We start from the raw sequence: 27,367 nt of genomic DNA, 5'->3' as shown, positions 1-27,367 counted from the left end.
TACCATCTCAGCCTGTTTGTGAACAGTTCTGTACTACAACCCCCAGTCATACCCCCTTTACCTCAGCGCAGCGGTCTCTTGTGTTTAGATACGGAGCTGCTATAACATCCCCACCTGTTGCTGCAATAACAACAACACATTAGCGGTGTCCTGCAGCGCCCCCTGCTGTTCACACATCACCAGCTCAGCACTGCAGCTTACTCTGGGTATTGATTCACCTGTTGACTGATGTTTTCCCAGGACATTTCTGTCAGGACGGAGCGGCAGATCTATCACTATAAGCGGAGAATAATGGCGTCGTTATAACACCATTATATCTATATAATGTGACGCCCATTATTTACTGCTCCCTCACTGCGGACATCAACCCTTCATAGGTTAAATCATTGCACTAAAGAGGGAGAGAACTAGTGCAAGCATATGAGTGACAACTACAAATGCCACACAGGCTCTCCAGCAGATAGTGAACTACATCTCCCAGCATGCCCTGACAGCTAGAGGCTCTCCTGCAGATAGTGAACTACATCTCCCAACATGCCCTGACAGCTACAGGCTCTCCTGCAGATAGTGAACTACATCTCCCAACATGCCCTGACAGCTACAGGCTCTGAAGCAGATAGTGAACTACATCCCCCAACATGCCCTGACAGCTACAGGCTCTGAAGCAGATAGTGAACTACATCCCCCAGCATGCCCTGACAGCTACAGGCTCTCCTGCAGATAGTGAACTACATCCCCCAGCATGCCCTGACAGCTACAGGCTCTCCTGCAGATAGTGAACTACATCTCCCAGCATGCCCTGACAAGTCGGCCACCTAGGTGCTGCAAATGATGATGGCTCAGGGGGCCCAGTGTATTGTAGGAGCAGGCCACGGGGCCCCTTGATGCAGCGGGCCCCATAGCAGCCGCTATAACTGCCACAGTGGTAGTTACGCCCCTGTCCTGACCGCTTTGGACCATTCAGCTGCTGCAGCACTACAACTCCCAGCACACCACAGGCTCTCAGGGCATGCTGGGATTTCTAGTTTTACAACAGCTGAGGACCTGCCATCTTGGCGTTACCTTCTTCAGGTGATCCTCCAGTTTCCTTTTGACGTCCTCCACCTCCTCGCACCGCCTGGCGAAGGCGCTGTTGACGGTGTCGCACTGGGATCGTAGGTCTTCGGATGTGTCCTGCAGGATATTGTCGATCAGGGAGCGCAGGTTGATGGAGGCCATCCTCTCCCGCTCAGCCCTGTATATGTTCTCGTGACTGTACTGAGCCCACGACTCCGGGGTGGAGGTACTGGAAGCAAAAAAAACAGCGACTTTATTAAAGGGGACGTCCAGGAGTGAGACTGAGCAGCAGGATGTGGACTGATGGGTGACCCTGCTCTTGGATACCACAGTCCTGATCACTAGAGTCCTGTCTGCTGTGTCCCTCCTTAGCCAATGGCCTTTGACCCTTCTATCTATCAGTCATAGTGGGGACATGTGTGGTCACAGATATAGACGATACATCATCATGTTGGGAGTACAGTATAAAATATTAAATCAGCTGACTATAAAGAAACGTTCAGAACATTATTTACAAAAATATTGAAAATTCCTTTAAGGTGTATTCATATGAATTCCTATAACAGTAATTATGTCTATTGCCTGCGGGGATGGTGAATAATTCCTATGGTTTTCTTTGGATCCCTCAGGCCTTGCGCTAGGTATAACTCAGAGTATCAGTTCTGCCTAAAGAATTCCTTTAAATCTTTCATCTAGTTGCTAGATAGGAGTCATGCATCTTTTAAAGGGGCTGGACCATGGACAATATTTATCCACAGGACAGGTGATAAATGTGTGGGTGCTGGGGGGGTATGGGACCCCTGTTCAGATAATTGTAAGTCTCCTATATCCTGTTTCATTAAAGGGGTGTCCAGCGAAAATCTTTTTCTTTCAGATCAACTGATATCAGAAAGTTATATAGATTTGTAATTTACTTCTATTAAAAAATCTCAAGTCTTCCCATATTTATTATCTGCTGTATGTCCTGCAGGAAATGTTGTTTTATTTTCAGTCTGACACAGTGCTCTCTGCTGACATCTCTGGCCGAGACAGGAACTCTGTCTCGGTTTTCTATGAAACCCCATAGAAAACCTCTCCTACTCTGTACAGTTCCTGTCCCAGCCAGAGATGTCAGCAGAGAGCACTGTGTCAGACTAAAAATAAAACAACATTTCTTGCAGGACATACAGCAGCTAATAAGTATGGGAAGACTTGAGATTTTTTAATAGAAGTAAATTACAAATCTACATAACTTTCTGCTATCAGTTGATTTGAAATAAAAAGATTTTCGCTGGACAACCCCTTTAACAGCCTGTGAGAATGTTGCACAAAAGTGTAGTGCAGCGTCTGGGTGACCCTCTCAGTCCCATAAAGTAGAATGCACATGCTCAACTGATGCTTCAATCAGGACGCCGTTCTAGGGGGAGAGTACTCTGGTCCGGACTAGAAATCTGGAGGCCTAAATATTGTACACTACAACTCCCAGCATGCCCTGACAGCTACAGGCCCTCCAACTGTTGCTAAACTACAACTCCCAGCATTCCCTGACAGCTAAAGGCCCTCTAACTGTTGCTAAGCTACAACTCCCAGCATTCCCTGACAGCTACAGGTCCTCCGACTGTTGCTAAACTACAACTCCCAGCATTCCTTGACAGCTACAGGACCCTTCGACTGTTGCTAAACTACAACTCCCAGCATGCTCTGACAACTGCACGCTCCCCAGCTGTTGCAAAACGTAATGTAATGTAATGTGCATGGCAGCATCCCAAGTATCGACAAGGGGAGAGAACTGTCAGACATGTTGGATCCTTTTGCTGTGGTCAGGAGATATGCAGCAACCAAAGATGTCTAGCATCGGCTTTCTCCCCTCCCCCCCCCCCTCTTTTTGAGAAGACATGCACAACTGGCTGTACTGAGCGTGCATATCTATGGGGGATTGTGGAAAGTAGATGTCGTCTTTATGAATGTCCAGCCCACCAGCTTTAGTCCAGGCCAAGCCAAAGTTATAAGCACTGACCTAGGTTTGGCCTAAAGCTTCCCTTTGGCTGTGCAGGCATGATGGGAATTGTAGTTTTCCAACAGCTGGAGGGCTGAGGGTTCCCCATCTCTGGCCTAAATGATGGATAGAACAGGCTACAGCCTCTGAGATGTAAATCCACTATTAGCACTATGTGAAGTTCGGGCTATAACAGCCATCTCCACAGCTATGGCTAATTATAGGTCTAATTGTTTCCAAGAACAGCGCCACTCTTGTCTCTAGGCCACATTTGGTACTGCAAAATGCAAGAGAGTGTCACTCAATATGGGGGAAAAAAGTAACAATACAAGGTAAGACCATGTTCACACAACGTATATTTTCGTAAAAGTACGGCCGTTGACGATTGCAACAACGGCCGTGATTAATATGAATATATACGTTACATTACCGTCTATGGAATTCTGGCCGGAGTGTAAACACATATTATACGCTCTGGCCGGGATTCCTAGTGGCGCCCCAAGAAACTGACATGTCAGTTTTCTGCGGCCACTATTCATTAAATAGCGGCCACAGAAAACCCTGTCAGTGCACACTATGGAGAGAGAACGGACGGTCTCTTACAGAGTATGAACATGGCCTAATGGTGCGGTCCTCCAGCTGTTGCAAAACTACAACTCCCATCATGCCTGCGATTTTGCAGCAGCTGGAGCGGCGCGGGGTGGAGACCAGTGATGTGCAGCTTTAGGTTTCTGATAACTTCCCAATAATTATGTGTCAGGCCGGTGCGGGGGAAAGCTTCTCATTCATCCAGCTTTACAGATTAGTAGTATATGATGAGTAAGCCGATCAGAAATCAATTAGAATTAGTGATGGAGAAACACGGCGGCAATTATTCTCAGATTTAGGAGTGAATTAAAACGAGGAAATGTCGCCTGTGATCGGGATTCAGAGGCGTGATGTCTGGGGGAGGGGGATGAAAGCCATAATTGAGGTACATACCGGCTGTTTAGGGCTTTTTACACACGCCGATTATCAGCCAGGAGGGCTGCTAGAAAGATTTCGGTCCATGTAAGTTACTGTGATCAGGGGGGAAAATGCCCAATCCTCGGCTGATCGTCTGTTTACAGCACATCTTTCCATGTAAACAGGGGATGTGAGGGCGATAATGATAAAGGCTGACTGATAGCACGGATATACATATATCTGTGCTGACTATTGCCAGATCTTTCACCATTGCATACTTACCTGTTGCATTGCTGCTGTGATCTGGCATCTTGTCCGCCTCTCCTGTCCAGCTGCTGTCTCTTCAGGCCCCGTCTCCTCCAGAATGATTGACAGCTGGAGGAGGCAGGGCCCAAAGATGCAGCGCCTGGAAGGGAAAGACTGAACACAGGATGTCAGATCACACAGTGGCACACTAGGTAAGTATGTAATAGTGTGTGATCTGTGCTGCTGCTGTAATCCAGCATCCTGTTCTCCGCCTCTCACATTCAGCTGCTATCTCTTCAGGCCCCGCCTCCTCCAGAATGACTGACAGCTGGAGGAGGCGGGATCTGAAGACAGTGGCTGGATGGGAGACGCTGAGCGCAGGATGTCAGATCACACAGCAGCACACTAGGTAAGTAGGTTATGGTGTGTGATCTGGAAAAAGTCTGCAAAGATATATACATATCTGTGCTGGCAGTTTCCAGGGCTGCACGAACAATACGAGGATCATTTGTGTGGCCTGGCTGTTCAATTTGTTGCACCCCTCTGCAGGGAAAGACTGTGAAGGGGCCAATATTTGGAAAGGACCTACAGCTATTCATCCTGAGCTTCCTGGTTCAGGAATAGAAAGACACATTCAGAAGCAACGTGAACAGGAGCAGGATCCAATGACAATATAGCTATGGCAGGGACGAGGATCCTTCCACCCTCCATCTGTTGCATGACCACAACTCTCATCATGCCTTGAGAGCTGTCCAGTCATGATGGGAGTTGTAGTTATGCAATAGCTAAAGGGCCAAAGGACCCCCGTCCCTGCAATAGTGACATTGTCATGCAGTTTCCCCATCCCTGGACTGTGGAATGGTGTTTAATGTCGCCCTCTAGTGTCCATAGTTATATTGCAGTATTTATTCATCTAGTTTCCCCTTATCTATCCCTCTCCATGTTCATTACATTTATTAAATTACTCCGCTGGTAAGCTTATTGATGGACAGGAGTGAATAATGAATTAACTGATTAAAACTAAGCACGCAGACGTCCATACGCCTCCGGGTGATGAATGAGCACTGAATAAATCCACCGAGATCTGAAGCCTTTTTTTTCTTTTCTTCATTTGGACAACTCCTACCTGAGTCCGGACGGAGACTGGCGCTCCGCTTATCATTTAATAGAGGTGAATGCTACCTACCCTACAGTGAGATCCACCCTGACGCTATACAGATACTAATGTGCCATAAAGAGACACATGATTCATATCGCATTAGCGCCAAACAGGAAGAGTCTATGGCGGCTCATTAATTTGTCAAAGCCGTCGGCTAACAGGCAGGCGATGGAAGGAGTTGTGCGGAGAGGATTGCAATTCCCATCTACATCGTTTTTGCTTTTTACGATACCCGATGAATTAATATCACAGTATGGTAGGAGGAGAGACTGGGATGATGTACCTTGTAAAATTTTTCACGTTGTCTTTAACAAGATGATCTATGTCCCAAAAGATCTCATTTGGCGCTTACTCCCCACCTCCCAAGATCCTAAATCGCTATGAATTTCGTCTATCCCTAAGCAACAAGCCGACCCAACACGATACAGAGGGTAAAAGGCAGCCCTAGTGTTTCTGAGAAAAGTCTCTGCTGCCATCTAGTGGTCACTTCGCAGAAGACAAATATTTGCAGGGAAGGACTCTGGCTGTAATCCGGCTGGTTATACATAGGTGAAATGAAAGTCTTTCCTATATTTTCCAGGAGGCAATGATTTTACCTTTTTCTATCTCTCTACTCATACTGACACTCAGCCATACTTGCCAGATGTATGACGAAAAGTAAAGCAAAACCTAGAAAGACCCCTGCTTATCTAAGGGATTTCTACAATTGTTCCTTATAAGTGTTCCTTATAAGCATATTATGACCAGGCAAGCAAGGGAAAGCAAGTTTTACCACTTTCCACTACCGTAGTATAAAAGGTATACTGGCAATAACTCATTCACTATCCCAGACCACCAGATAAGCCTGAAACTAGTGTGATGTTTTACATTCTGTTGTGTAAACTTAAGGGCTTATTAAAGCGACTCTGTACCCACAATCTGTCCCCCCAAACCACTTGTACCTTAGGATAGCTGATTTTAATCCAAGATCTGTCCTGGGGTCTGTTCAGCAGGTGATGCATTTATTGTCCCTACAAAAATACTTTTAAACTTGCAGCCATGTGCCAAACTGCCATGGCCATGAGTATCTGTGCCCTAACCTTGCACCACCCTTCCGTCCCTCCTCACCACCCTCTTCATCATTAGGAATGCCACTGGCAGGATATTTCCTATTACTCTGCAGTGAACATTGCACAGGTGCCTTAACAATCCAGCCCATGTGCCGTGCTGACACAGGTGATGAATAGGAGACAATCTGCCTGGAGCATTCCTAACGATGAAGAGGGTGGGGAGGAGGGACGGAGAGGTTGTGCCAACCCAATGCACACACACTCTAGGCCACGGCCATTTGACACGGGGCTGCAAGTTTAAAGGTTGTATACAAACAAATGACATAAAAAATAATCTTTAGCGCTGTAGCTGATGCGGAGGTGATATACGTACAATAATAGCTAATGCAGAATTGCTATAGAGAATATGCATAAGTTAAACTAAGTGGAAACTTCATGTAGTCCTGTAGGTCTGGTCCTGTGACAATGGGGTTGCAGGGCCATTCCGTGGCCCTCCTTCTCTGCTTGCGCACGCTTTGCGGGGAATGTGGTCGCTGACCGGCACAGTGATGTTTTTTAGTTAGGGACTCATGTGTATCAGAGGACCTGCACGTGGTACATGAGGCAATATGGTTTGGCCAAATTATATACTAACTTCTGATGTTGGTTTTAAATGTAGCTGAATAAGCTTTCGTGTCAGCCATGGGTGCGATGTGCAGCCATTTCTGTCTTTTTGGCTTGTGCATATAACTACTATAATGCGGTTCAGGGAAGAAACAGAGTGCTGCACCTCACACCTATGGCTGATACTAGTGTCGCTAGGCTAAATAAAAAACACATCAGAATTTAGTGTATGAATTGATCAAGCCATACTGCCCCATGTACCTCGTGCCGGTATCTGATACACATGGGTCCCTACACTAAGTCCACACCGTGCCAGTCAGTGGCCACCAACCCCGCAGGCGCGCACAGTCAGGGAACGGGGGCCATGGGACGGCCCTGCAACCCCCATGCCACAGGACCAGACCCAAAAACACCACACCAGAACCCGGCTAGCACCACCGGCGGAGAAGGTCGCCCCCAAGCAGCACAAGTCTGGATAAGGAATTACACTCACCATAACTGCAGCAAACAGAATGGGAAAAAACAGGAGGGATTAAAACCATGTGCACTCAGGTGTCTCCTGCTAATTGCGGTCATGTGGGTCTCACCAGGAGGAGTGCAAAAACACAGAGAAAAGAGAGAAACAAAATGCAGTTCAGGGAAGAAACAGAGTGCTGCACCTCACACCTATGGCTGATACTAGTGCCGCTAGGCTAAATAAAAAACACATCAGAATTTAGTGTATGAATTGATCAAGCCATACTGCCCCATGTACCTCGTGCCGGTATCTGATACACATGGGTCCCTACACTAAGTCCACACCGTGCCAGTCAGTGGCCACCAACCCCGCAGGCGTGCACAGCCAGGGAACAGGGGCCATGGGACAGCCCTGCGACCCCCATGCCACAGGACCAGACCCAAAAACACCACACCAGAATGGTAAGTGTAATACCATATCCATACTTGTGTCGTTTGGGGGCAGCCTTCCCCGCCGGTGGTGCTGGCTGGGTTTTGGTGGGGCTTTTTGGGTCTGGTCCTGTGACATTGGGGTTGCAGGGCCGTTCCATGGCCTCCCTTTCCTGCATGTGCACGCTTTGCGGGGTTGGCGTTAGCGTAGGGACCCGTGTGGACCAGAGGACCTGCGCGGTGGTACACGGGGCAATATGGCTTGATCAATTCATATACAGACACTCTGGTGTTGATTTTTAATATAGGCCTAGCGGCATTAGTATCAGCCATAGATGGGATGTGCAGCCGTTCCACTCTCTCCAGTTCATAACTACTATAATACTGCTCCTATATACAAGAATATAACTACTATAATACTGATCCTATATACAAGAATATAACTACTATAATACTGCTCCTATATACAAGAATATAACTACTATAATACTGCTCCTATATACAAGAATATAACTACTATAATACTGCTCCTATGTACAAGAATATAACTACTATAATACTGCCTCTATATACAGGAATATAACTACTATAATACTGCCCCTATATACAAGAATATAACTACTATAATGCTGCCTCCGATATACATGAATATAACTACTATAATACTGCTCCTATATACAGGAATATAACTACTATAATACTGCCACCTATATACAAGAATATAACTACTATAATACTGCTCCTATATACAAGAATATAACTACTATAAGGCTAGGTTCACACTGCGTTTTCAGCATCCGTTTAACGGATCCGTTTTTTTAACGTCCAGAAAAATAGGGTCAGCAACGTTTTTTGGTCCGTCAAAAAAAACGGATCCGTTTTTTTAAATAATGGAAGTCAATGGAAAAACGGATGCACACAAATGAATCCGTTTTTTGCAATCCGTTTTTCATGCGTTTTTTGCAAAAAACGGATGCGTTAAACGGATGCTGAAAACGCAGTGTGAACCTAGCCTAACACTGCTCCTATTTACAAGAATATAACTACTATACTACTGCTCCTATATACAAGAATATAACTGGTATAATACTGCCCTATATACAGGAATATAACTACTATAATACTGCTCCTATATACAAGAATATAACTACTATAACACTGCTCCTATTTACAAGAATATAACTACTATACTACTGCTCCTATATACAAGAATATAACTACTATAATACTGCCCCTATATACAGGAATATAACCACTATAATACTGCCCCCTATATACAGGAATATAACTACTATAATACTGCCTCCTATATACAGGAATATAACTACTATAATACTGCCTCCTATATACAGGAATATAACTACTATAATACTGCCCCTATATACAGGAATATAACCACTATAATACTGCCCCTATATACAGGAATATAACTACTATAATACTGCTCCTATATACAGGAATATAACTACTATAATACTGCTCCTATATACAAGAATATAACTACTATAATACTGCTCCCTATATACAAGAATATAACTACTATAATACTGCTCCTATATACAAGAATATAACTACTATAATACTGCTCCCATGTACTACTATAAAACATGAATATGGATGTGTATAGATAAGACAATGGAGATTGGCTCATTAGATCAGTAAGCTATAATACACAGAGTGACTTTGAAGCCTTTTCCAGATGAGAGGTTTGTGTAATAGAAAAGCTGAAGCTTCAATGCTGGAATATAATGATTTCTTTATTGGTGGGTGAGATGTAATATATGTAGCGGTAGGCTCGGGCAGCGATCGGAGGACCGCGGGGACTCATTACAGATAAAAGGCGTCAGTCAATCAACTGTGTCCAAATACAAAACAGCTTCAAGGCAAAACAGTGAACGTCTTATCCTAAAATATAGTGGAGCTGCAATTATGTGACTATTACCTTTATGTCCCACAGAGGATACTACAGCTGCTGTGCGAGGACCCTAACAAACAGCTCCTCATATCTCTGCTTCTCCACCATGAGGAGTATTACATGTGGTGATTAGGATATTGGAAGTCACATTGATTACAGGTAACTCCACCTTCCTAGTTTATGACTTACTTGTCCTCTAGTTTGGATGAGTTGTGATGGAACTGGATGTCGGTGCTTTGATTCTTGTATCTGCCGCTCTTATCGTCAAGGCCGTAAGCGTCCACCTTGTCTGAGTAGTCCATCTCCAGCTTCTCCTTGGCGTCTCTGTTCTGCCTGAAAAGAAAAGAGAGACAGTATTAGGATCCACTGTTAAAAATTGGACAATCCCTATGGCTTGCAAGGCGCTTGCTTATTATCGTGTAGCCCATCAGAGCCTTATGCAGGTCTACAATTTTGTCCCTGATGTCCTCAGACAGCTAAGAAGTCCACAGTCCTGCCTTCTAGATTAGATCCCTGCATACTATGAACTCAGACTTCCTAAAAATAAGAGAAGAAAAACAAGAGGCGCTGCTCCTCAGGGGCGGAGCTTAGCTTTAAAGTAATATAATACATATGAAAGCTGCCTAAAGAATAAGGGTCCATGTTGTCCATGCCCATTTACTTTGCACTGCATTTATCTGTCCACCATCTAATTACAGGGGTCAGCCATTTTTACAATTTCAATAGACAGCTTTCAGTGGTGGGGCAGCATGTACCGTAGACATGGAAGACCTGTGTCAAGCCTGTGCCTGTTCTGACCCCGGTGCGGTCCATGGCTCGTTGTATATGCCTGATTTAGTATTTAAATTCTATGTTTCATTTGCTGAAGTGGTAGTTGATTCTCCGCCACACCCATCTCTTCTTTGCTGAGTGTCCTCTGGTCATTTAACAGTTAACCTTTGTTTTGCTTTCTGATTGACATTCTGCCTCTCCATTCATCCTTTGCTTTGTCAGTCGGTGTTGTGTGCGCCTGGACCAATCACATGTTGTACTGAGTCCTTGGCCTCCTATAAAGTATTTGTTTGTCCAGTAGTCTTTGCTAGCTATTAGTCATTCTAGGTGTGCTAAGCGTATCCTGTATCTCTTTACCTGTCTATACTAATCTCGGCTTTTGTACCTCTGACAACCCTTTTTTGATCCTCACTCTGTACCACGTTGTTCACTAGGTCTGATGTACGACAATCCCTTGGTGTTTTGTCTTGTCTTTGCTTTGTGTTTTACACCTCAGGTGCAGGTAAAGGAGCGTCGCCCGGTTGCCTACAGCTGCCTAGGGCTGTCTTGTAGCAAGTAGGCAGGGACAGCTGGCTGGGGTCAAGGGTCCTTCTGTCCCCTTCTTGGTCATCCCTAGCAGCCTAGCTCACACTCCTGAATCCAATGAGCAACAAAGGAAAGGCCCACTTAATTCTGCTGTCCATGATTTTGGGTGCTCAGCTGCATTTTGCCATGTAAGGTATATTATATGGCATATTGACATGTAAGGTATATTATATGGCTATCACTTGGGGTCTTCCCTCTACTACCACCAGTACTAGCAGGAGGCATTGTATTGAACCTTGGTATATTGCTTCTGGGATTGATACCCTATAGCCTGAATGCTCTGACAGTTCAGAGATCCTGTTGTAAACGTTGTAAGCCTGGATGGTCAGATTTTCCAGACTTGTGTCTCATTATAAAAGTCAATGCATCAGATTGGTGGAGGGGTCTCATCTGACCTCTATGGCTGTCAGGCCCATAGTCATATCCCTATTCTCCACCTTCTTTCTTACTCTTTCTTTATATCTTGATGAATATTCCCTAAACACACTTCCTTCATAACCTAGAAGACATTGTGAAGATCTTCAAAGTCGTCTTAGATGTTCTTCTCCTTCATATCTTGTCAGTCATCTCCAGAAGCAGCGAGCTGTCACCCATCCATCAGTCATGCCTGCCTCTCCTATAACCTCCAATCTCCCTCTCCTCTAAGACGTCTTGTGTCTAAGGAACTTCTTGTTACATATGATCAAACCAGCGCTGGCTATTCTCCTCTAGATACTGACTGCAACAACATCAAGCCTGGCTCTGCATATAAAGAGCACCCATCAGTATAATACGTGTGACTATGAGGAAATCTGTAGTATATCTCATTTCCACCATGAGACTGTCTATGAGACTGAATGCTGTGACAGGGGAAGGGGGAGAAGTGGGGAAACATGTCACATAGTAAAAGTCCTGTATCCCAACCTGTGGCTTTACAGTTGTTATAAAACTACCACTATCAACATACCCTATCTATGACGGGCTTGTCTGAAAACTTCCTCCATTAGCATGGGGTCAATTTAGCCTAATACAGCAAAGCGCAAACAAGGAGGAGGGAGATGCAGCTGCAGTGATGTGAAAGGGAATATGGAGAGAAACTGTCAAGTAAATGTTCAGAAACCTCCCCCATAACCAGGAAAACAATACAGTGTAAGGCTATGTTCACACTACGTAAAAAACACGGCCGTATTTCATAACAACGGCCGTATTTGCGCAAATACGGCCGTTGTTATGAAATACGGCTGTGTTTTTTACGTAGTGTGGACCCAGCCCAGCCTTAATACAGTAAGGAGAAAACAAGGAGAAGGGAGATGCAGCTGCAGTTTCACTCTATCTTTCTCTTGCTTTATGAGACTGCATGATGCGAAAGGGAATTAACAGGATGTAAATGTTCAGAAACCCCCCCTATAACCGAGAAAACTATTTTTAGTAATAACTTTAAGAGAGAATAAGAAGAAGGGGGATGCAGCTGCAGCTTCTATCTCTCTGTCTATGAAACAGAATGCTGTGAGAGGGGAAGAGGTGATGTGCTTCAACTTGTAGCTTTCCAGCTGTTGCAAAACTACCACTCTCAGTGTGCCGTCAATCACAGGCATGTAAATGTTCAGAAACTTCCTCCATAAGCATGGGGTCTGTTTAGTGTATTTTGGAGTAGGGAGATGCAGCTGCAGTCTCTCTCTCTTTATGATACTGCATGCTTTGAGGGGATAGGAAGAGTAGTGTGAATTACTGAGAGCACTGTCCATCCCAAACTGAGGCTCTCCAGCTTTTGCTCAACCACATGTTCCAGTGTGCCCGGACAGTCGAAGGCTGTAAGGGAATGATGTGAGTTGTAGTTTTGCAATAGCTGTAAAGCCTACTCCTCTAGGCTGACTTAGTATGCTATGTAAAGAGATATAATAATCATAATGCTGATAATTACAACTTACACTGTGCTTGCAGTACTGTCTATAACCAGTAGGTGGTCTATAAAACTGCAATATATAATCTATATCGCCATCTGTTGGTGATAGGCAGCACTGCAGTCCCTTACTATTTTCCATTATAACTATAAGCATTAACCCTTTGTAATCCACAGATAGGAGATAGGACCACTGGGCCCAACGTGAAGCCAAGAGCCGAGAATCATCAATGAAACATTTCCTCACCCATTAATCTCACCTATTAAACTATTGAAAGTTAATGATTACAGCGGAGACTTTAGAAACCGGATGGTGACACAGACAGAGGAGATGAACTGCGACGCTTATCTCACCCCAGATCCTGTGTTTTTACATCTAAGCTGTATAGATAGTGTTTATAGCCCGGGAGTGCTATCAGGGCTATTCATTTTAATGCAGGATACTGTAAAACCACTCTGCGGCTTTATTATGTGCTTACAGGCTGCTTAAAGGGATAGTGAGCTCCTGATCTGCTTATTGTGAGGGTGATCTGCAGATGGTGTGACCTTAGGATCACAGCTACTTATATGTCGGGTACATGGTCTATACAGGAATAAGTCTACATAGACTCCATATGCCTCTAACTATGACCTGAAGCCCTATGGTTCACCGCCTGTCATTGTTATGGGGGTCCTGGTACTCTGCTCAGCACTATTCAGGGGGGACTCTACCCAGCATTACTCACTAAAACATCCAGGGCATTACAATCTATGGGCACTTTATTACTCTTATGGGGGTAGCCGACACGATTTAGGATTACTATTATGGGGAACTGGTGCTCTGGCATTACCTACCTGCACTCATGGTGACACTACACAATGGACTTTCTAAAAGCACAACCAATGGGGGCACTTTGACTAATGCAGCTATGGGGGTACTGGGGCTCTAGTTAGTAATGCTATGAATAACTGACTGACACTGGTATGGGGGCACTCATGCTGCAATCTTTTGGGAATGGGGTTTACATACTGCCCGTTCTACAGTCTATGAAGATGAAGGGGGAAAGAGATAGCTGTAGAGTAAGAGAGACATAGTGAGGCTGACGAATTCTCTAGTAATTGTATAGTGCTAGATTCACAGCGTACACTGCTCTATAATGTCCTCCATGCTGCTTCTGTGTGTGCTGTAGAGATATAGAGAAGAGTTGGTCCTGCCCCCCTATATCTCTATAGCACACAGAAGAGGAGATCCTGCCCCTTATATCTCTATAGCACATACAGAAGAGGAGATCCTGCTCCCTTATATCTCTATAGTACACACAGAAGAGGAGATCCTGCTCCCCTATATCTCTATAGCACATACAGAAGAGGAGATCCTGCCCCTTATATCTCTATAGCACACACAGAAGAGGAGATCCTGCCCCTTATATCTCTATAGCACACACACAGAAGAGGATATCCTGCTCCCCTATATCTCTATAGCACATACAGAAGAGGAGATCCTGCTCCCCTATATCTCCATAGTACACACAGAAGAGGAGATCCTGCTCCTCTATATCTCTGTATAGTACACAGAAGAGGAGATCCTGCCACGCTATATCTCTATAGCACATACAGAAGAGGAGATCCTGCTCCCCTATATCTCTATAGTATACACAGAAGAGGAGATCCTGCTCCCCTATATCTCTATAGCACATACAGAAGAGGATATCCTGCTCCCCTATATCTCCATAGTACACACAGAAGAGGAGATCCTGCTCCTCTATATCTCTATAGTACACAGAAGAGGAGACCCTGCACCCCTATATCTCTATAGCACACAGAAGAGGAGATCCTGCTCCCCTATATCTCTATAGCACACACAGAAGAGGAGATCCCGCTCCCCTATATCTCTATAGCACACACAGGAGAGAATATCCTGCTCCCCTATATCTCTATAGCACATACAGAAGAGGAGATCCTGCTCCCCTATATCTCTATAGCACATACAGAAGAGGAGATCCTGCTCCCCTATATCTCTATAGCACATACAGAAGAGGAGATCCTGCTCCCCTATATCTCTATAGCACATACAGAAGAGGAGATCCTGCTCCCCTATATCTGTATAGTACACACAGAAGAGGAGATCCTGCTCCCCTATATCTGTATAGTACACACAGAAGAGGAGATCCTGCTCCCCTATATCTCTATAGCACACAGAAGAGGAGATCCTGCCCCGCTATATCTCTATAGCACATACAGAAGAGGAGATCCTGCTCCCCTATATCTCTATAGCACATACAGAAGAGGAGATCCTGCTCCCCTATAACTCTATAGCGCACACATCCTGCTCTTCTGTAGCACACACAAAAGAGGGAGAGTTCCTTTTCTGTTTGCACTATAGAGATATAGGGGTGCAGGATCTCCTCTTCTGTGTGTACTATAGAGACATAGGGGAGCAGGATCTCCTCTTCTGTGTGTGCTATAGAGATATAGGGGAGCAGGATCTCCTCTTCTGTGTGTGCTATAGAGATATAGGGGAGCAGGATCTCCTCTTCTGTGTGTGCTATAGAGATTTAGGGGGGCAGGATCTCCTCTTCTGTGTGTTCTATAGAGATATAGGGGAGCAGGATCTCCTCTTATGTGTGTCCTATAGAGATATAGGGGAGCAGGATCTCCTCTTCTGTGTGTGCTATAGAGATATGGGGGAGCAGGATCTCCTCTTCTGTGTGTGCTATAGAGATATAGGGGAGCAGAATCTCCTCTTCTGTGTGTACTATAGATATTTAGAGGAGCAGGATCTCCTCTTCTGTGTGTACTACAGAGATATAGGGGGGCAGGATCTCCTCTTCTGTGTGTGCTATAGAGATTTAGGGGGTCAGGATCTCCTCTTCTGCATGTGTTAAAGAGATATAGGGGAGCAGGATCTCCTCTTCTGTGTGTGCTATAGAGATATAGGGGAGCGGGATCTATTTTTCGGTGTGTGCATTGTGGAGATAACATAGCAGCTAGCCTACACTCATTAGCTCTGGTGACTAGAGATGAGCGAACCTCGAGCATGCTGGGGTTTGCCCAAACCCAAACTTTTGGAGTTTGATAACTGGTGGCAAAAGTTGGATGCAGCCCTAGGAGGTTCTGGAAAACATGGTTATGGCCTATGGCCTATGTTGTATTCATGTTTTCCATGCAGCCTTAGGGCTGCATCCAACTTCTTTAGCCACCAATAATCAAATGCTGAAAGTTCGGGTTTGGACAAACCTGAGCGTGCTTGAGGTTCACTCATCTCTAATAGTGATGAACATCATATACAAGTAATATAATGGTAAGAAATAGTGCTGCTCCTCATATACACAGAAGAGCTTCTCCTGGATTGTAGAAAAGTAACCATGTAATGTTTGTATAGCTCATAGTCATAACCACCACCTAGACCAGTGCTTCTCAAATCCAGTCCCCAGGCCTCCCAGGTCATGTTTTGAGGATTTCCCATACAAAGAACACCTGTGATAATACCTGATGCACTGAGTATAATTATATCACCTGTCAAACACTAAAGAAATCCTCAAAACATGACCTGTCGGAGAGGCCCGAGGACTGGAATTGAGAAGCACTGACCTAGACATCAGTGCCAAGACTGACCAATGGAGTGTGCAACCTACAGTAACAGTAAGTATGTACATCTTACACTAGATGAAAGAAAGGCAGCAAATCTAACCCAAACCAAGCCTGATGAGAATTTACTTTATACCAGATCTGGACACCAGGTGGCAGAGTACGACAATAATAGAGTATAATACAGAAGCTATAATAGAGGGAAAGATTCAGTTATTATATAGACTAGACAAGACTAGAAGAGGCCGATCAGGATGACAGAACGGGAAGGAGACAGACGGGTCCTCACCGTTACCTGATCTGCTGGACGGTCTGATCCAGGGTCCTCTTCAGAAGATCCTGAACATTTCTGATCAGCTCCACCTCCTATAATATAACAACATGTCATCAGGATATAGATGTACAGGGACACACCACCCATAATACTACCTCCTGTGTACACCCAGCCAAAGGGGGGCTCCTACCCCACTAATCCCGGCAGTAATGACAGCTCCAGCTCAGCCAATAGCTGCGAGCTATCAGCAATAACACTTCACATGTACTAAAAGGAGGAATCTAACCTGCTGATGGTTACCTAGTGTTTGGGCTGTATAGCGGTATATAGTAGTTACACAGCGCCCCCTAGTGTCCAGGCCGTCCCATCTACACAGTGCCCCCTAGTGTCTGGGTTGTCCCCTCTACCATTTTTAAAGGGAAACCATCAGCATGTCAGACAAATCTAACCTGCTGATTGTTACCTATAGAGCACAGGAGACACCAAGGAAGCCATGTCTCTTACCTCCACTCTCAGGGCTGCTTTCTTGCAGTTTGTAGTTTAGTTCAGCGACTAGTCAGGCTGTTTGGAGCACTGGGGGCGGGGCTACCACCCCCAGACTACCGATCCGGACCGCCCCCAGTGCTCCAAACAGCCTGACTAGTCGCTGAACTAAACTACAAACTGCAAGAAAGCAGCCCTGAGAGTGGAGGTAAGAGACATGGCTTCCTTGGTGTCTCCTGTGCTCTATAGGTAACAATCAGCAGGTTAGATTTGTCTGACATGCTGATGGTTTCCCTTTAAAAATGGTAGAGGGGACAACCCAGACACTAGGGGGCACTGTGTAGATGGGACGGCCTGGACACTAGGGGGCGCTGTGTAACTACTATATACTGCTATACAGCCCAAACACTAGGGGGCACTGTGTAACTACTATACACCACTATACAGCCCAAACACCAGGGGGCACTGTGTAACTACTATACACCACTATACAGCCCAAACACCAGGGGGCGCTGTGTAACTACTATATACCACTATACAGACCAAACACCAGGGGGCGCTGTGTAACTACTATACACCACTATACAGCCCAAACACCAGGGGGCGCTGTGTAACTACTATATACCACTATACAGACCAAACACCAGGGGGCGCTGTGTAACTACTATACACCACTATACAGCCCAAACACCAGGGGGCGCTGTGTAACTACTATATACCACTATACAGCCCAAACACCAGGGGGCGCTGTGTAACTACTATATACCACTATACAGCCCAAACACCAGGGGGCGCTGTGTAACTACTATACACCACTATACAGCCCAAACACCAGGGGGCGCTGTGTAACTACTATATACCACTATACAGCCCAAACACCAGGGGGCGCTGTGTAACTACTATACACCACTATACAGCCCAAACACTAGGGGTCGCTGTGTAGAGATATGACATCCCTGACACTAGGGGTCGCTGTGTAGAGATAAGACATCCCTGACACTAGGGGTCGCTGTGTGGAGATATGACATCCCTGACACTAGATGGCGCTGTGTAGAGATAAGACATCCCTGACACCAGGGGTCGCTGTGTAGAGATAAGACATCAGCGCTGTGTAGAGATAAGACATCCCGGACACTAGGGGTCGCTGTGTAACCACTATGTGCCACCATACATCCCGGACACTAGGGGTCGCTGTGTAACCACTATGTACCACCATACATGCCGGACACTAGGGGGCGCTGTGTAACCACTATGTACCACCATACATCCCGGACACTAGGGGTCGCTGTGTAACCACTGTGTATCACCATACATCCCGGACACTAGGGGGCGCTGTGTAACCACTATGTACCACCATACATCCCGGACACTAGGGGTCGCTGTGTAACCACTATGTACCACCATACATCCCGGACACTAGGGGGCGCTGTGTAACCACTATGTACCACCATACATCCCGGACACTAGGGGTCGCTGTGTAACCACTATGTACCACCATACATCCCGGACACTAGGGGTCGCTGTGTAACCACCGTGTACCACCATACATCCCGGACACTAGGGGTCGCTGTGTAACCACCATGTACCACCATACATCCAGGACACTAGGGGTCGCTGTGTAACCACCATGTACCACCATACATCCCGGACACTAGGGGTCGCTGTGTAACCACTATGTACCACCATATATCCCGGACACTAGGGGGCGCTGTGTAACCACCATGTACCACCATACATCCCGGACACTAGGGGTCGCTGTGTAACCACTATGTACCACCATACATCCCGGACACTAGGGGTCGCTGTGTAACCACCATGTACCACCATACATCCCGGACACTAGGGGTCGCTGTGTAACCACCATACATCCCGGACACTAGGGGTCGCTGTGTAACCACCATGTACCACCATACATCCCGGACACTAGGGGTCGCTGTGTAACCACTATGTACCACCATACATCCCGGACACTAGGGGGCGCTGTGTACCACCATACATCCCGGACACCAGGGGTCGCTGTGTAACCACTATGTACCACCATACATCCCGGACACTAAGGGTCGCTGTGTAACCACTATGTACCACCATACATCCCGGACACTAGGGGTCGCTGTGTAACCACTGTGTACCACCATACATCCCGGACACTAGGGGTCGCTGTGTAACCACTATGTACCACCATACATCCCGGACACTAGGGGGCGCTGTGTAACCACTATGTACCACCATATATCCCGGACACTAGGGGGCGCTGTGTAACCACTATGTACCACCATACATCCCGGACACTAGGGGTCGCTGTGTAACCACCATGTACCACCATACATCCCGGACACTAGGGGTCGCTGTGTAACCACTATGTACCACCATACATCCCGGACACTAGGGGTCGCTGTGTAACCACCATGTACCACCATACATCCCGGACACTAGGGGTCGCTGTGTAACCACCGTGTACCACCATACATCCCGGACACTAGGGGTCGCTGTGTAACCACTATGTACCACCATACATCCCGGACACTAGGGGTCGCTGTGTAACCACCATGTACCACCATACATCCCGGACACTAGGGGGCGCTGTGTAACCACCATGTACCACCATACATCCCGGACACTAGGGGTCGCTGTGTAACCACCATACATCCCGGACACTAGGGGTCGCTGTGTAACCACTATGTACCACCATACATCCCGGACACTAGGGGGCGCTGTGTAACCACTGTGTACCACCATACATCCCGGACACTAGGGGTCGCTGTGTAACCACCATGTACCACCATACATCCCGGACACTAGGGGGCGCTGTGTAACCACTATGTACCACCATACATCCCGGACACTAGGGGTCGCTGTGTAACCACCATACATCCCGGACACCAGGGGTCGCTGTGTAACCACTATGTACCACCATACATCCCGGACACTAGGGGGCGCTGTGTAACCACTATGTACCACCATACATCCCGGACACTAGGGGGCGCTGTGTAACCACTATGTACCACCATACATCCCGGACACTAGGGGTCGCTGTGTAACCACCATGTACCACCATACATCCCGGACACTAGGGGTCGCTGTGTAACCACTATGTACCACCATACATTCCGGACACTAGGGGTCGCTGTGTAACCACTATGTACCACCATATATCCCGGACACCAGGGGTCGCTGTGTAACCACTATGTACCACCATACATCCCGGACACTAGGGGGCGCTGTGTAACCACCATGTACCACCATACATCCCGGACACTAGGGGTCGCTGTGTAACCACTATGTACCACCATACATCCCGGACACTAGGGGGCGCTGTGTAACCACTATGTACCACCATACATCCCGGACACTAGGGGTCGCTGTGTAACCACCATACATCCCGGACACTAGGGGTCGCTGTGTAACCACTATGTACCACCATACATCCCGGACACTAGGGGTCGCTGTGTAACCACTGTGTACCACCATACATCCCGGACACTAGGGGTCGCTGTGTAACCACCATACATCCCGGACACTAGGGGTCGCTGTGTAACCACCATGTACCACCATACATCCCGGACACTAGGGGGCGCTGTGTAACCACCATGTACCACCATACATCCCGGACACTAGGGGTCGCTGTGTAACCACCATGTACCACCATACATCCAGGACACTAGGGGGCGCTGTGTAACCACCATACATCCCGGACACTAGGGGTCGCTGTGTAACCACTATGTACCACCATACATCCCGGACACTAGGGGGCGCTGTGTAACCACTATGTACCACCATACATCCCGGACACTAGGGGTCGCTGTGTAACCACTGTGTACCACCATACATCCCGGACACTAGGGGTCGCTGTGTAACCACCATACATCCCGGACACTAGGGGTCGCTGTGTAACCACCATACATCCCGGACACTAGGGGGCGCTGTGTAACCACCATACATCCCGGACACTAGGGGGCGCTGTGTAACCACTATGTACCACCATACATGCCGGACACTAGGGGTCGCTGTGTAACCACTATGTACCACCATACATGCCGGACACTAGGGGGCGCTGTGTAACCACTATGTACCACCATACATCCCGGACACTAGGGGGCGCTGTGTAACCACTATGTACCACCATACATCCCGGACACTAGGGGGCGCTGTGTAACCACTATGTACCACCATACATGCCGGACACTAGGGGTCGCTGTGTAACCACTATGTACCACCATACATGCCGGACACTAGGGGGCGCTGTGTAACCACTATGTACCACCATACATCCCGGACACTAGGGGGCGCTGTGTAACCACTATGTACCACCATACATCCCGGACACTAGGGGGCGCTGTGTAACCACTATATACCACCATACATCCCGGACACTAGGGGTCGCTGTGTAACCACTATGTACCACCATACATCCCGGACACTAGGGGGCGCTGTGTAACCACTATGTACCACCATACATCCCGGACACTAGGGGTCGCTGTGTAACCACCATACATCCCGGACACTAGGGGTCGCTGTGTAACCACCATGTACCACCATACATCCCGGACACTAGGGGGCGCTGTGTAACCACCATGTACCACCATACATGCCGGACACTAGGGGTCGCTGTGTAACCACTATGTACCACCATACATCCCGGACACTAGGGGGCGCTGTGTAACCACTATGTACCACCATACATCCCGGACACTAGGGGGCGCTGTGTAACCACCATACATCCCGGACACTAGGGGTCGCTGTGTAACCACTATGTACCACCATACATCCCGGACACTAGGGGTCGCTGTGTAACCACTGTGTACCACCATACATCCCGGACACTAGGGGTCGCTGTGTAACCACCATACATCCCGGACACTAGGGGTCGCTGTGTAACCACCATACATCCCGGACACTAGGGGGCGCTGTGTAACCACCATACATCCCGGACACTAGGGGGCGCTGTGTAACCACTATGTACCACCATACATGCCGGACACTAGGGGTCGCTGTGTAACCACTATGTACCACCATACATGCCGGACACTAGGGGGCGCTGTGTAACCACTATGTACCACCATACATCCCGGACACTAGGGGGCGCTGTGTAACCACTATGTACCACCATACATCCCGGACACTAGGGGGCGCTGTGTAACCACTATATACCACCATACATCCCGGACACTAGGGGTCGCTGTGTAACCACTATGTACCACCATACATCCCGGACACTAGGGGGCGCTGTGTAACCACTATGTACCACCATACATCCCGGACACTAGGGGTCGCTGTGTAACCACCATACATCCCGGACACTAGGGGTCGCTGTGTAACCACCATGTACCACCATACATCCCGGACACTAGGGGGCGCTGTGTAACCACCATGTACCACCATACATGCCGGACACTAGGGGTCGCTGTGTAACCACTATGTACCACCATACATCCCGGACACTAGGGGGCGCTGTGTAACCACTATGTACCACCATACATCCCGGACACTAGGGGGCGCTGTGTAACCACCATACATCCCGGACACTAGGGGGCGCTGTGTAACCACCATACATCCCGGACACTAGGGGGCGCTGTGGTGTTACCCGCAGCAGCTCGTCCTCCGCGCCGTCCCGCACCAGCTCGGCCCCCACTCTCCGCTCCCGGCACTGCAGGTTGTCGCTGGCGATGCTGTAGGGGATCTCGGTGGCGTGCAGCGCCCTCTCCAGGCGGCCCTTCTGCTGCAGCAGCAGCCCGGTCTCCGCCGTCACGTCCCGGACCTCCCTCTCCAGCTCGGATCTCCAGAAGTGGATGTCCAGCAGCCGCTCCCCCAGCTTCTTGGTGGTGTCCGCCTGGCTGCGCTGGGCCCGGGCCTCACACTCCGCCGACAGCTGCCGGGCCTCATGCCGCAGCTTCTCCGAGCTGTCCCGGTCACAGAACGCCTGGTAGTAGGACGTGTAGCCGCCCTGCTGCCATTCCTGCAGCAGATACTTGGCGGTGCGGAACCCGGAGGTGGCCAGGCCGGAGGACGAGTGCTCCCCGGTGTTATAGGCCGCCTCCACCGTGTGCACCGGGAGGCTCACCGCCGGGATACTCTGGGGGGCAGGCGGGCGGGACACGAGCACCTGAGCGGACATGGTGAATAGCTGGATGCCGCGGCCGGAGTCTTCTCCCTAGGCCTCAGTTGCTATGGTAACGGTGTAAACTATCGGGTAGCACGGCGTTCCGTTGCTAAGAGATGGGATCTCAGAAAGAGGTTCCGTCACGTGACCACACATGTGCAGCCAATCGTGCCGACGCCGGGCGTGCCTGCTCCGCGGTCGATATGGTAACCAGATAAACTACCCGGAAGCTCTGCATCCCGTTACTAAGAAACAGTTGCTTAGTTAAGTGTCACGTGTTTAAGAAAGGACCAATCATAGTCGGGAAACTTATAAATCTTTTATAATGGAGCAGGCAGTGGCTAAGCTATATATATATATGTGTGTGTGTGTGTGCCATCCCATACCTGTATGCATTGCAGCTCCTCTGTGTTCATCCTGAGCCTCCTGCTTCATAATAACACAGATCACTGTCAGTGGTCATAGATAGAACATAGGACAAGAGTGTTCATCCAGAGCCTCCTGGTTCATAGAATATAGCACGACACTCTTCATCCTACTCTACCTGGTTCTTGAATAGATTATAGAAACACAGTTCATCCTGAGCCTCCTGCTTCATGAATAGATTATAGAAACACAGTTCATCCTGAGCCTATACAGAGCTATAATGACGTCTGATGTGATGACTCCAGGTCCGGTGCTCTCTCATTGTGTCCGTTCCCTTGAGCATAAGCGCTATACATTTCCATAGGACTATAAGGAGTGATTATCCCCCCTCCCCCATCATCCAGTATAAATCCCTCAGACGCTCGTCCTTTAATCTCCTTATATTTCATGTATATTGTGTTACTACAGATTGTTTTATCCGGAATAGATGAGGGGGGATTGGCGGCAGCGCTGACCCTTCAGACGGGATCTCTAAGGGCTCCGTTCTCCTGTCAGTAGGGATCATAAAAACTACAATTCCCAGCATGCCTGTCCAAAAACCCTAATAATGGCGGTGTACCCCCACAGTAATAGAGTGCCCCTACAGACACTAATAGCTAGTTTGCCCCCACAGTGATAGAGTGCTCCCACAGACACTAATAGTATCCCCCCACAATGATAGAGTGCTCCCACAAACAGTAATAGCTAGTGTGCCCCCACAGTGATAGAGTGCTCCCACAGACACTAATAGCTAGTATCCCCCCACAATGATAGAGTGCTCCCACAAACAGTAATAGCTAGTGTGCCCCCCACAGTGATAGAGTGCTCCCACAGACACTAATAGCTAGTGTGCCCCCACAGTGATAGAGTGCTCCCACAGACACTAATAGCTAGTATCCCTCCACAACAATAGATTGCTCCCACAGACACTAATAGCTAGTATCCCCCCACAGCGATAGAGTGCTCCCACAGACACTAATAGCTAGTGTGCCCCGACAGTGATAGATTGCTCCCACAGACACTAATAGCTAGTGTGCCCCGACAGTGATAGATTGCTCCCACAGACACTAATAGCTAGTATCCCCCCACAGTGATAGAGTGCTCCCACAGACACTTATAGCTAGTATCCCCCCACAACGATAGAGTGCTCCCACAGACACTAATAGCTAGTATCCCCCCACAGTGATAGAGTGCTCCCACAGACACTAATAGCTAGTATACCCCCACAGTGATAGAGTGCTCCCACAGACACTAATAGCTAGTATCCCCCCACAATGATAGAGTGCTCCCACAGACACTAATAGCTAGTATCCCCCCACAACGATAGAGTGCTCCCACAGACACTGATAGCTAGTGTGCCCCCAAAGGGAGAGTGCTCCCACAGACACTAATAGCTAGTATTCCCCCACAGTGATAGAGTGCTCCCACAAACAGTAATAGCTAGTGTGCCCCCACAGTGATAGAGTGCTCCCACAGACACTAATAGCTAGTGTGCCCCCACAGTGATAGAGTGCTCCCACAGACACTAATAGCTAGTATCCCTCCACAACAATAGAGTGCTCCCACAGACACTAATAGCTAGTATCCCCCCACAGCGATAGAGTGCTCCCACAGACACTAATAGCTAGTATCCCCCTACAATGATAGAGTGCTCCCACAGACACTAATAGCTAGTATCGCCCCACAGTGATAGAGTGCTCCCACAGACAGTAATAGCTAGTGTGCCCCGACAGTGATAGATTGCTCCCACAGACACTAATAGCTAGTGTGCCCCGACAGTGATAGATTGCTCCCACAGACACTAATAGCTAGTATTCCCCCACAGTGATAGAGTGCTCCCACAGACACTAATAGCTAGTATCCCCCCACAGTGATAGAGTGCTCCCACAGACACTTATAGCTAGTATCCCCCCACAACGATAGAGTGCTCCCACAGACACTAATAGCTAGTATCCCCCCACAATGATAGAGTGCTCCCACAGACACTAATAGCTAGTGTGCCCCCAAAGGGAGAGTGCTCCCACAGACACTAATAGCTAGTATTCCCCCACAGTGATAGAGTGCTCCTACAGACACTAATAGGTAGTGTGCCCCCACAGTGATAGAGTGCTCCCACAGACACTAATAGCTAGTGTCCCCCCAAAGTGATAGAGTGCTCCCACAGACGCTAATAGCTAGGATCCCCCACAATGATAGAGTGCTCCCACAGACAGTAATAGCTAGTAACCCCCCACAGTGATAGAGTGCTCCCATAGTAATAGCTAGTATCCCCCACAGTGACAGAGTGCTCCCACAGACACTAATAGCTAGGATACCCCCACAGTGATAGAGTGCTCCCACAGACACTAATAGCTAGTATGCCCCCACAGTGATAGAGTGCTCCCACAGACAGTAATAGCTAGTATACCCCCACAGTGATAGAGTGCTCCCACAGACACTAATAGCTAGTATCCCCCTACAATGATAGAGTGCTCCCACAGACACTAATAGCTAGTGTGCCCCGACAGTGATAGAGTGCTCCCACAGACACTAATAGCTAGTATGCCCCCACAGTGATAGAGTGCTCCCACAGACAGTAATAGCTAGGATCCCCCACAATGATAGAGTGCTCCCACAGACACTAATAGCTAGTATACCCCCACAGTGATAGAGTGCTCCCACAGACAGTAATAGCTAGTGTGCCCCGACAGTGATAGATTGCTCCCACAGACACTAATAGCTAGTGTGCCCCGACAGTGATAGATTGCTCCCACAGACACTAATAGCTAGTATTCCCCCACAGTGATAGAGTGCTCCCACAGACACTAATAGCTAGTATCCCCCCACAGTGATAGAGTGCTCCCACAGACACTTATAGCTAGTATCCCCCCACAACGATAGAGTGCTCCCACAGACACTAATAGCTAGTGTGCCCCCAAAGGGAGAGTGCTCCCACAGACACTAATAGCTAGGATACCCCCACAGTGATAGAGTGCTCCCACATACACTAATAGCTAGTATCCCCCCACAATGATAGAGTGCTCCCACAGACACTGATAGCTAGTGTGCCCCCAAAGGGAGAGTGCTCCCACAGACACTAATAGCTAGTATTCCCCCACAGTGATAGAGTGCTCCTACAGACACTAATAGGTAGTGTGCCCCCACAGTGATAGAGTGCTCCCACAGACACTAATAGCTAGTGTCCCCCCAAAGTGATAGAGTGCTCCCACAGACGCTAATAGCTAGGATCCCCCACAATGATAGAGTGCTCCCACAGACAGTAATAGCTAGTAACCCCCCACAGTGATAGAGTGCTCCCATAGTAATAGCTAGTATCCCCCACAGTGACAGAGTGCTCCCACAGACACTAATAGCTAGGATACCCCCACAGTGATAGAGTGCTCCCACAGACACTAATAGCTAGTATCCCCCTACAATGATAGAGTGCTCCCACAGACACTAATAGCTAGTGTGCCCCGACAGTGATAGAGTGC

General features: G+C 47.9%; 1 protein-coding gene and 1 long non-coding RNA gene across 3 annotated transcripts in view; one reads left to right on the top strand and one right to left on the bottom strand.

Moving 5' to 3' along the window:
- The window catches only part of TEKT4 (tektin 4), a 33,447-nt gene extending 9,755 nt beyond the window's left edge, over positions 1–23,692 (bottom strand). Inside the window, exons 1-4 of the mRNA XM_069984198.1 lie at positions 22,974–23,692; positions 16,931–17,001; positions 10,023–10,166; positions 1,063–1,285 (exon numbers count right to left, since the gene is read on the bottom strand). Coding sequence (XP_069840299.1) covers positions 1,063–1,285; positions 10,023–10,166; positions 16,931–17,001; positions 22,974–23,504 — 969 coding nt within the window. The 5' untranslated portion in view covers positions 23,505–23,692. The remainder of the gene's footprint in view (positions 1–1,062; positions 1,286–10,022; positions 10,167–16,930; positions 17,002–22,973) is intronic.
- The window catches only part of LOC138801405 (uncharacterized), a 59,984-nt gene continuing 56,275 nt past the window's right edge, over positions 23,659–27,367 (top strand). For both annotated transcript variants that reach the window (XR_011364613.1, XR_011364612.1), the window contains exon 1: positions 23,659–23,752. This is a non-coding gene — a long non-coding RNA (uncharacterized lncRNA). The remainder of the gene's footprint in view (positions 23,753–27,367) is intronic.

Source organism: Dendropsophus ebraccatus, chromosome 9, assembly GCF_027789765.1.
Source record: "Dendropsophus ebraccatus isolate aDenEbr1 chromosome 9, aDenEbr1.pat, whole genome shotgun sequence".
NCBI lineage: Eukaryota > Metazoa > Chordata > Amphibia > Anura > Hylidae > Dendropsophus > Dendropsophus ebraccatus.
Note: the sequence above shows the minus strand (reverse complement) of the source record. Positions and strands in the feature narration are given on the sequence as shown.